The sequence below is a fragment of the Eumetopias jubatus genome, unplaced genomic scaffold (genome assembly GCF_037043125.1).
Source record: "Eumetopias jubatus isolate StellerSeaLion01/CBP00866 unplaced genomic scaffold, mEumJub1_p1.0 scaffold_11, whole genome shotgun sequence".
Lineage (NCBI taxonomy): Eukaryota > Metazoa > Chordata > Mammalia > Carnivora > Otariidae > Eumetopias > Eumetopias jubatus.
In genome coordinates, this window is record NW_028274817.1 from 88,839,386 (window position 1) to 88,852,678 (window position 13,293).

Genomic DNA, 13,293 nt, shown 5'->3' on the forward strand with positions numbered 1-13,293 from the left:
CCTTTTAGACCTTCCAGTATGTTTTTCTCCTTTACTTTTTTTTTAATTGAGATATAGTTCGTGTAACATAGAAGTTACCATTTTAATACGTCCAACACAATTCAGTGTCCAACATCTTTTTCTTTTAAAGATTTATTTATTTGAGAGAGAGGAGAGAACATACGAGTGAAAATCTTCAAGCTGACTGCCTGCTGAGCACGGAGCCTGACACAGGGTTCGATCTCAGGATCCCAAGGTCATGACCTTAGCCGAAATCAAGAGTCGGATGCTCAACCAACTGAGCCACCCAGGCGCCCTAACATCTTTGTTTTTTATTGAGGCAAAATCAGCATAACATAAAATTAACCATTAGCCATTTTAAAGTGTGCAATTTAGTGCCATCTAGTATAGTCACAGTGTTGTATAACCATCACTTCTAACCAGTTCCAAGACATTTTCATCACCCCAGAAGGAAACCCGATACCCATCCAACAGCATTTTCCTGGAAGTGTTCACTCAACACAAATAATGACAGCATTCTAAAAGTGGGTTTAGCTAACCTTCTAACTGGAGGCAGGCCAGATGAATTATCCAAGAAAGTAACTAAATGTAGGGCCATTTTGGAATGAAGCCAGAGGTGCCATTTTGAAAGAGAAGAGATCTCTGGGTCCACTAGATTCTTAGAACCTGTTCCAGTAAAGACAGTGCCTCGTCAATATTTGTAACTGATCCATTCATTTTGAATACAGTCATTTAACTAACTACAACTCATTTCTAACATCCTTTATGGTAATTAACAAAGTTTCCTGTGTTGATCAAAGATAAACTACTGAGGCATTTTGTTAGCCACTTCTAAACTCTGGGCTTCTGATAGAAATTTGCTACTCCTGGAGCATATATTCCTACTTAGGGTAACTGACCACCCCAAGAGGGTAAATTATACCTAACAGACTGACTCATATATATCATATTATCCATGTTGAATTACCATAGTATTACATCATATACCCCATTAACTTTTACAACTCTAATTATAAAAATTGATTAAAAAAATGACAGCAGAGGGAATATTAAAATGGAGCCCTCAAGGAGCATGTGTCCCAGGGCAAGCTTGAAAGTGTGATATGGTTGCTATGTTGAGAGTGATTCCAATGGTTAAAGATACGTATTATTCATACAACATGGCATCTAAGCCTAAGGAAGCTATTTCATCTGGTCTTCAACTGAAGAGGCAGTAGTCTTCTGCTTCAACATGGAAGAAAAATGGGTTGCATTATGCTTACTGAGAGGCCCCGTTTTCCAAAATGGTTAAAGAATTTTCAAGGGTCGTTTTGATGATCTCTGATTTTTACTGTAACTACTTTATTTTTTTTTTAAAAAAGATTTATTTGTTTGAGAGAGGGCATGAGCGGGAGGAGGGGGAGAGGGAGAGAGGCAGACTCCCCATTGAGCACAGAGCCTGACAAGGGGCTCAACATGGAGCTCAGTCTCAGGACCCTGGAATCATGACCTGAGCCAAAATCAAGAGTTGGACACTCAACCAACTGAGTGCCCCTGATTTTTACTGTAATTATTTTAGAATCCACCTCTGCCCCCCGAGTCCCTCTCCAACACTCCCGTCCCCCCAGCACATATGCAATGTAAGATGAGACTGGTCGGCATTAAGCTAGGCTCTTTGAAGTTCCTGAAGAAGTTTAAGGTGGGCTCTCCAGTGCACCGAAAGAATTTCAGATCTGCCTATTGAAAAAATATTCAGAAAGAATATTATCTTCTCTATATAGTAGTGCCCCCCACATCCATGGGGTATATGTTCCGAAACCCCCAGTGGATGCCTGAAACCACAGGTAATACTGAACCCTATATACACTGTTTTTTTCCTATGCATACATACCTATGATGAAGTTTAATTGGTAAAATAAGCGTCATAAGAGATTAACAACAATAAGTAATAATAGAACAATTATAACAATATCCTATAATAAGCTATGTGAACGTGGTCTGTCCCTCAAAATATCTTCTCCTACTGTACTCATTCTTCTTGTGATGATGTGAGATGGTAAAACACCTACATGATGAAACGCAGTGAGGTGGATGATGTAAGCATTGTGATGTAGTGGTAGCCTCCTATTTTCTTTAAAGATTTTATTTATTTACATGGGGGAGAGAGAGAAGAAGGGAAGGAGCAGGAGCGTGGGGGGGGAGGGGCAGAGGGAGAGGGAGAAGCAGGCTCCCCGCTGAGCAGGGAGCCCAATGTGGGGCTCGATCCCAGGACCCCGGGATCACAACCTGAGCTGAAGGCAGATGCTTCATTGACTGAGCCCCCCAGGCGCCCCAGTGGTAGGCTTCTATTGACCTGAACATAGGGCAGAAGGAGGATCATCTGCTTCTGGACCCAACTGACTGCAGGCAACTGAAACTGCAAGATGCAAAACCATGGCTAAGGGGGGATCCTACCGTAACCTACATCTGGAATCCCATTGTGAAATCCCAAAGCCAGAAACTAGTTTGGTTTATAGTAGAACTGAATGATGGATTTGTGGCTTGAATATCATGTCCTTATCCTAATCTAACAGTGATGCAAATACAATCTTTATATATGGTAACTTAGATTGTGTGTCTGTTCTCAGAGCTGATGTGTAGAATGTCTGTAAAAATCTCAACTTTTGCTTTTACATTAACAAGTATGCAGGCAGTAGCTGTATTGATTCTGAGTTTGCTGAATTTTTTTCATTTCTTAGTTTCTAATTATGATTCCAACAGGTATTATCTTTTGATGCCTATTTAGAAGATGAAGTGCCTGAAAAAAGTCAAGAAAACTATAGAATAAGACGCTATAAAATCTACTTCTACCTTGAAGATGACACAATTCAAGTAAATGAACCAGAATTGAAAAATAGTGGAATGCCTCAAGGTATCTATTTAAAGCAGAGTTATGCTTCTTTTACTTCCGATGCCTGCCTTTATATACTGCCTTTCTCTAGCTTTTTAAAAGATGCCGTGTATTGCTTAGGTGTCTAACTTGTTGGTGACGGTGAACATAAACATGCTGGTAGCTTGTAGTCGTTGATGGTGACTTACCCGCTTCCTACCCCCCACACCTCACCATGGACCATTTCACTCACTCTTGTATGGCATATTCGTTTTCTGTCAGGCGTTGCTCGAGTATGAGCAAACTCTCCTGTGTCTCTGGTCTTGTTACTTTGACCATGCTACTGCCTTCATAACACTTGGCAGAGAAGAGAGGAGACTGTGGTCTACTGCCCCTTCCAGATTGGTACTCTTTTCTTGCTTGAATTCGCTGCCATTTGCTTCAGCCTCCCTCTCCTCCTCCTCGTATCTGTTCACTAGAGACTCTGATGGTTCTTCAGCAGAGGGTCATTGCTCCTTCACCCCCTGTATGCCAGTCACCTGTATCCATAGTCCATTTTAGCCAGACAAGAGTTAACTCTGCGCCGTGGCCACCAGAGGAGCTAATCCTAAATTGCATTATTAGAAGTAGGGCGGAGATTGAGGGAGATGACTGATTTCTCCTGTTTGTGCTATGAGCCCTTCGCTTGGGACAGTGCTGAGATCTGGGTGTGTTCAGGGGACAGCAACCACAGTGGTTAAAAGGACTGAAAATTTGTCGTGTATAAGGCAGGAGAGTGAGAGGGATATTTGTCCATAAAGGGAAGACTCTGGTGTGCCTAGTAAATGTCTTCAGGAACCTGAAGGGCTGCCATGGGGAGGAAGGGTGACCTAATTTTCTGTATCCTCAAGGATAGGACCTAGGGGGCCAGAATGTAGGTTGGTAAGAAGAATAATTTCCTAGCAGAGAGCTGCCAGAGATTGTAGTGGATAGTTCGGGATGAGCATGGGGGTCAGGGTCGGGTGTAGGGGAGGAGAGGGGTATCCCATATTTGTTTCGTCCTTGGTATAGATGGATGGCCCTGGGGGCAGGTCAGGGGTTATTTTTCACTGATAGCTTAGTAGAGGTATGGTGAGGAGAGTCAGGTATTCGTTTGGTGGTTGGTGTAGATGACCTTCGAAGACCACTTCGAGCCCTCAGGAGCCATGATTCTTAGGTACATTTATTGTCTCTGTCTTTCCTGGAGTATTGCCATCTTCAACACCTTAAGCCCTGAAATTGCCTCTCCACTACAGTCTCTACTCCTTTGACATTCCCTAATTGTTCACACCCACCATCCTTGTTCTCCATTCTGCTAGCAAAACATATCCTGAATCTGTGTCTCTCTGTGCACTTTGCTACCCTACTAACCCAAGCTGCCTTCATTTCTTGACTAGAGGAATAGAATAGCTGCCTGATAGGTCTCTCTGCATCCATTTCTGCTCCTCCTGCAACCTATTCTCTACCCAGCAGCCAGAGTATTGTGGGGGGTATTATCTCGATGCTGTGATGGCCTCCAAGAAGCGTGCCTGTAGGCTTTCCCAGAGGCCACAGGACAAAGCCTCCTGGACCAAGTGAAAATGCACCAATCACATGAGGCACTAAAACAATTCAAAATACACAATGAGAAGCGAGGGCAAAGAAATGGGGTAAGTTCACACACACAGGACAAGGTGCAAGTGGGTGGAAGGACGACGCTGCCTGAATCCTGGGGTAGACAATGGTCCAGTCTGTCTTTGCTGTGTCAGCTTTTCCTGCCAGTAGTGTGGTTTGGAGACCAGAGTTGAAGTTCAAGTAAGGAGGACCCCAGACAGAGGGGACCTTGGGCTATTAGCACACGCTCTGTTGGCAAGACAAGGGGGTACGTGGTCCTTGCCACCGCTGTAGCTCACCAATAAGCTTGCAGAGTAGTCTGGGTTTGGTTTGTTTCTTGGGGAAAGGACACAGGGGGCCAGAATGGGTGTCACCAATGAATGAGTGGCCAAATTAAGGCCTCATGAATATTGAGTACTCATGAATATGTACTGCTCTTGTATATTTAGTGCATCATGAATATTTAGAGCCCAGGTGCCTCATATGTATTTAATACAAATGGAAAATTAATTATTTCCTGGTCCTTCCATCCCTTTCTTTATGTGTTTGACATATACGTGTCTGTTTACTATCTACTTACTGTTGTTGTTTAACACATCTTAGGATTTTCTGCCAATGTGGAATAAATTTCTTCATTACTAACTACTTATCTGGGCCCATTACCTCCATGTTGATATACCACAATGGGTTCTATGGGAAGAAACAGAGGAATTTGGGGACCAGGGGCCTCTGAGCATAAGGTTGTGATGAGGCAATATGCAGAGGACTTCCTTCAGTGCTCATGAGATTGAGGCTTTCTTAGCACATAGCTCCATTGTGTCTGGATGATGAATTTGGGGCCAGTCAGCATTGCCAAGAAGTGTCTGTTGAGTGTCTACTCTGTGCCAGGCACTGTGCTAGGTTTTGGGAGAATGGACAAAAGTAAGACGACCTCCACCTCATAGAGCTTATGGGCAAGCAGGTTGGAGAGGGAAGGGAGCGAGGTGACTGGTCCAAGAATTTTGCAATTGTTCTGGTTAGAACAAACCAGGACAATGATGGTAGGAATAGAAAACAGAGAAAAGACTTTCAAGACATTTGGCTGGGAGACTTGATAGGCCTTGACCAACAATTAAATACAGAGAATGAGGAAGGGGGATATCTAATGATAAAGCATCTACTTTAGCATTATCTCATTTAATCCCCCAGCGACCATCTAAAGTAGGTCATTCTCAGCTTTTACAGAAAAAGAAACAGGCGTAGAGAGGTGATTTGCTTCGTCTAAACCTTAACTGATTGCCTCAGAGCTCACTCCGTGGTTGAAAAGATGGTGATGCCTTCGTAAAACCCAGAAGCATGGTGCAAGGAGCAACACTGGGGGTGGAGGTTGGGTATGTTTGTTTTGACACATGAGGCTTTTGAACGTGAGTTGGGACAACTGTATGGTGAGGCCCACCAGGCAGGTCGAATCTCGGGATGTGTTTTCAGGAAGAGAGCAAGACTGGAGATACGGACCGTGAATCAAAGGTGCCCAGATCATGACCGGAATGATTCGGCTTATTCTGCCACGTTGGAAGAGAGGCTCTGTTGAGGTGGTGGAAAAAGGAAGAAGATTGGATTTAGTGTCTGTACTTGGTTTTACCAGTGGAGGGAGGAAGTGAGGGTTGGTGTGAGGAGATGATATGAGCTGTCCTCTGGTTCTTTGTGTTCTGACATACTATCCACTCCTGGGTCTTTTTATTTGAATGGAAGTATGACACATTGCAAAGGAACAAGAAGTCTACAGACTCTTTGGGGTCATTTTCTTTTTTTTAGGATTTATTTATTTATTTGAGAGAGAGAGAGAGAGAGAGAGAGAGCGCGTGAGCAAAGGGCTGCCTGGGTGGCTCAGTCAGTGAAGCATCTGCCTTTGGCTCAGGTCATGATCCCAGGGTCCTGGGAAAGAGCCCCGCATTGGGCTCCCTGCTCATCAGGGAGTCTGCTTCTCCCTCTCCCTGTGTCCCTCCCCCCTGCTTGTGCTCTTTCTCTGTGTCAAATAAATAAATAAATAAATAAAATCTTTAAAAAAAAATAAGCAAGAAGCCTAGTAAGGGAATATCCGAGTAAAGCAATTAAGTGAACATAAATATAAATTTTTATAAATATATAGTTATTAATATAAAAATATGTATAAGAAAATATGTTTTGCTAAGGCAGTACTGTCACATCATTAAATACACTTAGGTAAAAGAGATGTTCATAGAATTTAAAAGTTGTAGATTTTCTTTCTGTTCAGAAGTAATTCTTTTTATTTGTCAGAGAGTGAGAACGATCGGGGGTGGGGAGTGGGAGAGGGAGAAGCAGGCTTCCCGCTGAGCAAGGAGCCTGACGCAGGACTTGATCCCAGGACCCCAAGGTCATGACCTGAGCCAAAGGCAGATGCTTAACCAACTGAGCCACCCAGGCGGCCCTTCTTGCTTATTGTTTGATGACCTTCCTCACATGACACCAAATTTACACAAATGACAGACTGGAGGTAACAGAACATCCTGAACATTTATCAGTGACTTGCATTTGTTTTTATTATTATTCCTTTTTATTTATTTATTTATTTTTAAAGATTTATTTATTTATTTGAGAGAGAGAGAATGAGAGAGATAGAGAGCATGAGAGGGAAGAGGGTCAGAGGGAGAAGCAGACTCCCTGCCGAGCAGGGAGCCCGATGCGGGACTCGATCCCGGGACTCCAGGATCATGACCTGAGCCGAAGGCAGTCGCTTAACCAACTGAGCCACCCAGGCGTCCTATTATTATTCCTTTTTAACTGAAAGCTCATATTTCTGCAGCTTACTGACCCCTGTATAGTGAGTCTTTAGTTTTATTAAACTATCCAAGAAGAAAAATGAAATGCAACCTCTCTGAGGATCTTGGAAAGGCTTGTATAAGACTTTTCAATTCTCTCAGCCTCTTGATTTCAAATCTCACATCGGCAGATTCCAAAGGCAAACTGAAGTTAGTCATAATGATTTATTTGAAAGTAATTTTTAGGTGAGTAGGGGGGATTGTGACTCATAAAGACTCAGGGGTGGAAAAAACCAACTCTGAGTAAAAGACAACTTTAAAGCCTCTTGAAAATTTCGGCATTTCTCATTGGCACTCTCTGATCAGGCTCTCTCTGATCAGTTTCCCCGAGGGAAGGCACAGTTCGAGGGATATGTAGGGAATACATGGTCATCACGATATGTAACAAGACTGAATTTGTCAGCAGAGATACCTGGCAGGCTGTAGCAAGTACTGTGGAAAGCAAACACAAATAACCACTCTATCATCAAACTGTGTTTATTCAGCAGGAAACTGGTCTTTCTTGAAATATTTAATATGATAATTCTTGTTAAGGAAGGTCCATTCGGACAGAGGATACTTTGGAAAAGCACTTTTAAGGGGCGCCTTCGTGGCTCAGTCATTAAGCGTCTGCCTTCGGCTCAGGTCACGATCCCAGGGTCCTGGGATGGAGCCCCGCATTGGGCTCCCTGCTCAGCGGGGAGCCTGCTTCTCCCTCTCCCTCTGCCTGCCTCTCTGCCTATTTGTTCTCTTTCTCTCTCTCTCTGTCAAATAAATAAATAAATAAGGCTTTTTAAATTGAAATGTTTGGGAAAAAAGAGCATACAAGCTCAGTGGGCCAGTGGCTCAGACCTTGGTGGGACGGGGTAGGGGGTGTTTCTTTCAGTTGTGTCTCAAGTGGCCTGAGACTGCTTCTCATGCACCCATGGGCCCCGGGAAGGGGCTAGGGATCATATTTAGGTGACGCAAGTGGATGATGTTCCTGTCACTTCCATGGGGTTTCTATATTTTCCAAATGAAATGGGAGGTCAGGTGCATTTTGTTCTTTTGTGGAACTGACCATCCAGAAATTAGTGCATCTGGAGGAATTAGCCTCCTTTTTAGTTGCCTCTCCTATCCTGTGATTTTTTTTTTTTTTTTTTTTTTTTAGGGGGCAGGGGGAGTTGGAAGCAGCCAGAAACAAAAGAGGCATGATGCCAAAATCGGCATTCAGTTACATGCAGCTTCTAATCAGAACAACATATTTTTAATGTTCACGAATCCTTGCTGGCAGAGAGATCTATGTTCGTTATAAGTCAAGTCACTGTCGCACTTCAAGGCTTGCTTTTATTTCTTGCCAGAACATCACTCTCTTTTTGGTTCGATGTGTCATATGTATAGAATTTGTTGCTGTTCTGTTGGAATGGAGTTAAAACAACGTTACACCAAGCCAAGAATTGTCAGAGGTTAATCCCAGTAGTTTTACTTCTAATTGTCTAACAGAATCATTGTCAAATACTACCAAGTCCAAACTAATCTATGCTAAAGAAAGGCTAATGATGAGAAACCTGCCATAAATTTGTGGTGAGGGTGATACCAGTTCTCAGTTGAGAGCTGTCATCAGAACCTCGTGGCCCGCTGCAAGAATTTCTGATTCTATACGCCTGGGGCCAGATTATAAACTGGCTTCTACTTCCTGGTGAGTCCTTGGTTAAGAACACTGATTTCCACTAGGGACTTGTGTTGACCCTTCAACGCAGTACTTTTTTAATATGTTTTTTATACTCTAAAATAACCTGATCAAGCAAATGTAGTCACAAAATGTGGCATTCATGTGTTACTCATTCATAATGGGCATGCACTACATCTTAGTACTACATCCCATAAAGTGAAGGAGGCATGGTAGTAAGGTTGCCAGATAAAATACAAGATGCTTAGCTAAATTTGACTCTCAGATAAGCAATGAAGTTTTTAGTATGTCCCCAAGTATTGCATGGGCCATACTTACACTAAAATTATACACTGTTGGGGCACCTGGATGGCTCAGTTGTTAAGCGTCTGTCTTCAGCTCAGGTCATGATCCCGGGGTCCTGAGATCGAGCCCCACATGGGGCTCCCTGCTCGGCGGGAAGCCTGCTTCTCCCTCTCCCAGTCCCCCTGCTTGTGTTTCCTCTCTCGCTGTGTCTCTCTCTGTCAAATAAATGAATAAAATCTTAAAATAAAATAAAATAAAATTATACACTGTTTATCTAGAATTCAGATGTAACTAGGCATCCTATATTTCAGTGGGCTAAATGTGGCAACCCCAGACGGTTGACCCTGGGGAAGGGATGGTCATTGAATGGAGCAGAGGAGAATTTAAGAGTGGAGGTAAGTCAGTGGCCTGTGAAGACAGGTGTTTGGTGCATGGTGGCTACTCAGTAAATATTTGCTGAAGAAAGAAAGGAGAGGAAAAGTGGGAGACAATGTCTGTACCACAACGCAGGCATCAGAAATGGTACCGGGTACTTTGAGGGATCAGAAGAGGAAATTCCAGTATCCACTAGAGAAGAAGACATTTGAGTGGTACCTCCATATAAAGATGGAAGGTGAAGGCCTAATAGCCAAAAGGAACCGCATGAGATAAAGGGGTAGGAAAGTGGTAGGGTGTGGAGTTGGGAGGTATTTGGGAACAGATCCTAGGGTGTGTAGGGAAAATGAGGCAAGAAGGCGATAATGCAAGAGGCCCTAACAAGCTAGCATTTGGCGCTTATCCGGTGGCTGGGGGGGACCTGCATAGGCTTATTCTTTCTTATTATGATCAAAAATGCAGAATTTTAAATTTTGTATTCTTTTGCTACAAGGCAGGTATCAGGCTATCTATATAGGAAAAGTTATTCTTATGAAACCAAAAGTCCAAAGAGGACCTTTTGTAAAAATACAAATGGAATAGTCATTTTAGGGAAGGAATCTTTGTAAACAATAAGAGGAGGAAAAGATACTCTTTTGTGTCTGATTCCAGTGAAGGGTCTTCATATTTTTAGGATAAAAACTTAATAGACACAGTGACAAATGGCAATTCCAGTTGAGTATTCATTCACCTAAGAAATACCTGTCTCTAGACTCAGATGGATCCTAGGTCTGCAGGGTTACTAAAATGAACTCAACATACGGAAAATTAAGATAGAGGTAAGAGGTTGGAGTCTAAATTCTGGAAGGTGAATTTCTAAAAACCAAATTTAGTGGTACGAGCAAAGATCCAAGGCAAGTCCCAACTGAATGAAATGAAAATGCATTAAACATAAATGGATATATCATCATTTTGATCTAAACCACAGGGAAATATTAGAAAGTTAAAGCTTGCAGAGTATAATCAGATAGCAGGCCCTTTAAAAAGGAAGAGAGATTTAAAATAGAAGGACTAGGAGGAGCTGAAAAGCAGGGACGCGATGCCTGGACACCTGCCCTAATTGTCTCTATGGGGCAGTCAAGAAGGCAAATGTTTAAAAATTTAAAGGGCAGATATAGTACTTCTGTTCTTGTTTTTCTATTTTATAGCATTACTTTTATTTATATACTTGATGATCTCAGGTTCTCTTCAATGTGTGCCAAAGACATGCCATCTTGCCCATTTCTTAGATATTCTAGAACAAATTCTTGCTGGTGGAGTTTCTGCCATTTATCATGGAGGACTATAAACACACAAGTATCAATAAATAGAAATTTTCGACCCCCAAAGGACACAGTTGAGAGATGCCACGGGTACATTATTGAAAGTTCTCAGGTGCATCTGTGCATTTCAAATGGCCCACATTAGTTTTCTGATAAACATGGCATTGTGACCTTGGATTTCTTGTTATTAAAAATTGTCTTGTTTAGTTAGGTCTGCCTTCTCTTTTCAACCCATAAATGGTGATGGCCTTCTTTGTTACCACAAAGAGCTTCTCTCTGGCCTCTTCGGAGAACCATATCTAAGAGAAGTATGGGAGCATAGATAAGGAAGTGTGAGGGTCTGGGATGTGCAGGCCCCTGGGGTGGGGGGGGAGTTGCAGGGAATGCAGTGGCCCTGGAGGGGGCATTGCTGCAGCAGGCAAGTGGGCCCTCTCCAGAAAATTGCTTTTAGAGAACAGAGAGGCTATTCTTTGGGAAGAGCAGCTCCATCTTCTCTCTCTCTTTTTCATGGTGGCTGGCAGCTCTTCTCCCCATTTCTATCCCGTTTTGCCTATAACACTCCCTCCTCTCCTTCACTTAAGTAATCTGTGGCTCTAGTTCAGTGAGATATAGTTCAGTGCAAACTGTGGAAAGTGCTTGTATTTATTTATTTTGTTAAGCATTTATTTTTAAGTAATCTTTGCACCCAACATGGGGCTCGAACTCAGGACCCCGAGATCAAGAGTCACGTGCTCTTCCAACTGAGCCAGACAGGCGCCCCAGAAATTGCTGGTATTTACTTAAAGCTTCAAAACGCAGGTCCACAGAAAACAACTAATCCAATCAAGAAATGGGCAGAAGACATGAACAGACATTTCTGCAAAGAGGACATCCAAATAGCCAACAGACACATGAAAAAGTGCTCAACATCACTCAGCATCAGGGAAATCCAAATCAAAACCTCAGTGAGATACCACCTCACACCAGTCAGAATGGCTAAAATTAAGAAGTCAGGAAACGACAGATGTTGGCGAGGATGCGGAGAAAGGGGAACCCTCGTACACTGTTGGTGGGAATGCAAGCTGGTGCAGCCACTCTGGAAAACAGTATGGAGGTTCCTCAAAAAGTTGAAAATAGAGCTACCCTACGACCCAGTAATGGCACTACTGGGTATTTACCCCAAAGATACAAATGCAGTGATCCGAAGGGGCACCTGCACCCCAATGTTTATAGCAGTTATGTCTACAATAGCCAAACTATGGAAAGAGCCTAGATGTCCATCAACAGATGAATGGATAAAGAAGATGTGGTGTATATATATATACAATGGAGTATTATGCAGCCATCAAAAAACCCGAAATCTTGCCATTTGCAATGACATGGACAGAACTAGAGGGTATTATGCTAAGCAAAATAAGTCAATCAGAGAAAGACAAATATCACATGATCTCACTGATATGAGGAATTTGAGAAACAAGACAGAAGATCATAGGGGAAGGGAGGGAAAAATGAAACAAGACGAAACCAGAGAGGGAGACAAACCGTAAGAGACTCTTAATCTCAGGAAACAAACTGAGGGTTGCTGGAGTGGAGGGGGTGGGAGGGATGGAGTGGCTGGGTGATGGACATTGGGGAGGGTATGGTGAGCACTGTGAATTGTGTAAGACTGATGAGTCACAGACCTGTACCCCTGAAACAAATAATATATGTTAATAAAATAATAAAAAAAAAACCCAAAACACCCAAAACCCAGGTCCAAGATCTTCTGCCATTTGTTAGAGCGTGACCTTGAGCATATCACTTAACCACTCTGAACCGTGCTTTTCTCGTCCATAAACTGAGTATTTGTATTTTGTGCATTATCTGCCTCGTGGGATTAGTGGAGATTAAATGAGAAAATGTATATGAAAGCATATCCTAGGGCTCTGATGATGATTCTGATTATTATTATTTGAAAGCTCTGTAGGTGGGCCAGTTCTTCCCACCTAGAAAAATAGAAGATTCTTATTCAAAGTCTTACTGAACAGAAATCAGCACCAACTTGCTTATTTGAATTTTTATAATGAAGTACAAATGCAAGATAGATGGAAATTCCGAACAAGCTCCTGGCTGTTCAATAAATTTTTTATATCTGAAAAACTGTAACAATATAAGTATTTTTAAAGAGATATATAATGGTTTCTGAAAATACCTGAAATACCCATGCTTTTATAGATATTTAAGTATGCAATTTGTTCTAAATGTCTAATCTTGAATGATTAAATAATTTGCATACTGTTTTCAGTGGCATGAATTAAAGGCTAATTGAAGTATAATTTTTTGCAGTAAAATTATATCATCTTTTATGTAGTACATTTAAAAATATTCTAGGCCAGTTCTGATTTTATAGTTTTATTATTTTAATTTAATGTACCAAGTAATTAAAAA

The 13,293-nt window shown here is 42.1% G+C and overlaps 1 protein-coding gene across 1 annotated transcript in view; it reads left to right on the forward strand.

Moving 5' to 3' along the window:
- The window catches only part of EFHC2 (EF-hand domain containing 2), a 189,912-nt gene that overhangs the window by 69,377 nt on the left and 107,242 nt on the right, over positions 1–13,293 (forward strand). Inside the window, exon 3 of the mRNA XM_028113518.2 lies at positions 2,740–2,890. Within this exon, the coding sequence (XP_027969319.2) occupies positions 2,740–2,890 (151 nt within the window). The remainder of the gene's footprint in view (positions 1–2,739; positions 2,891–13,293) is intronic.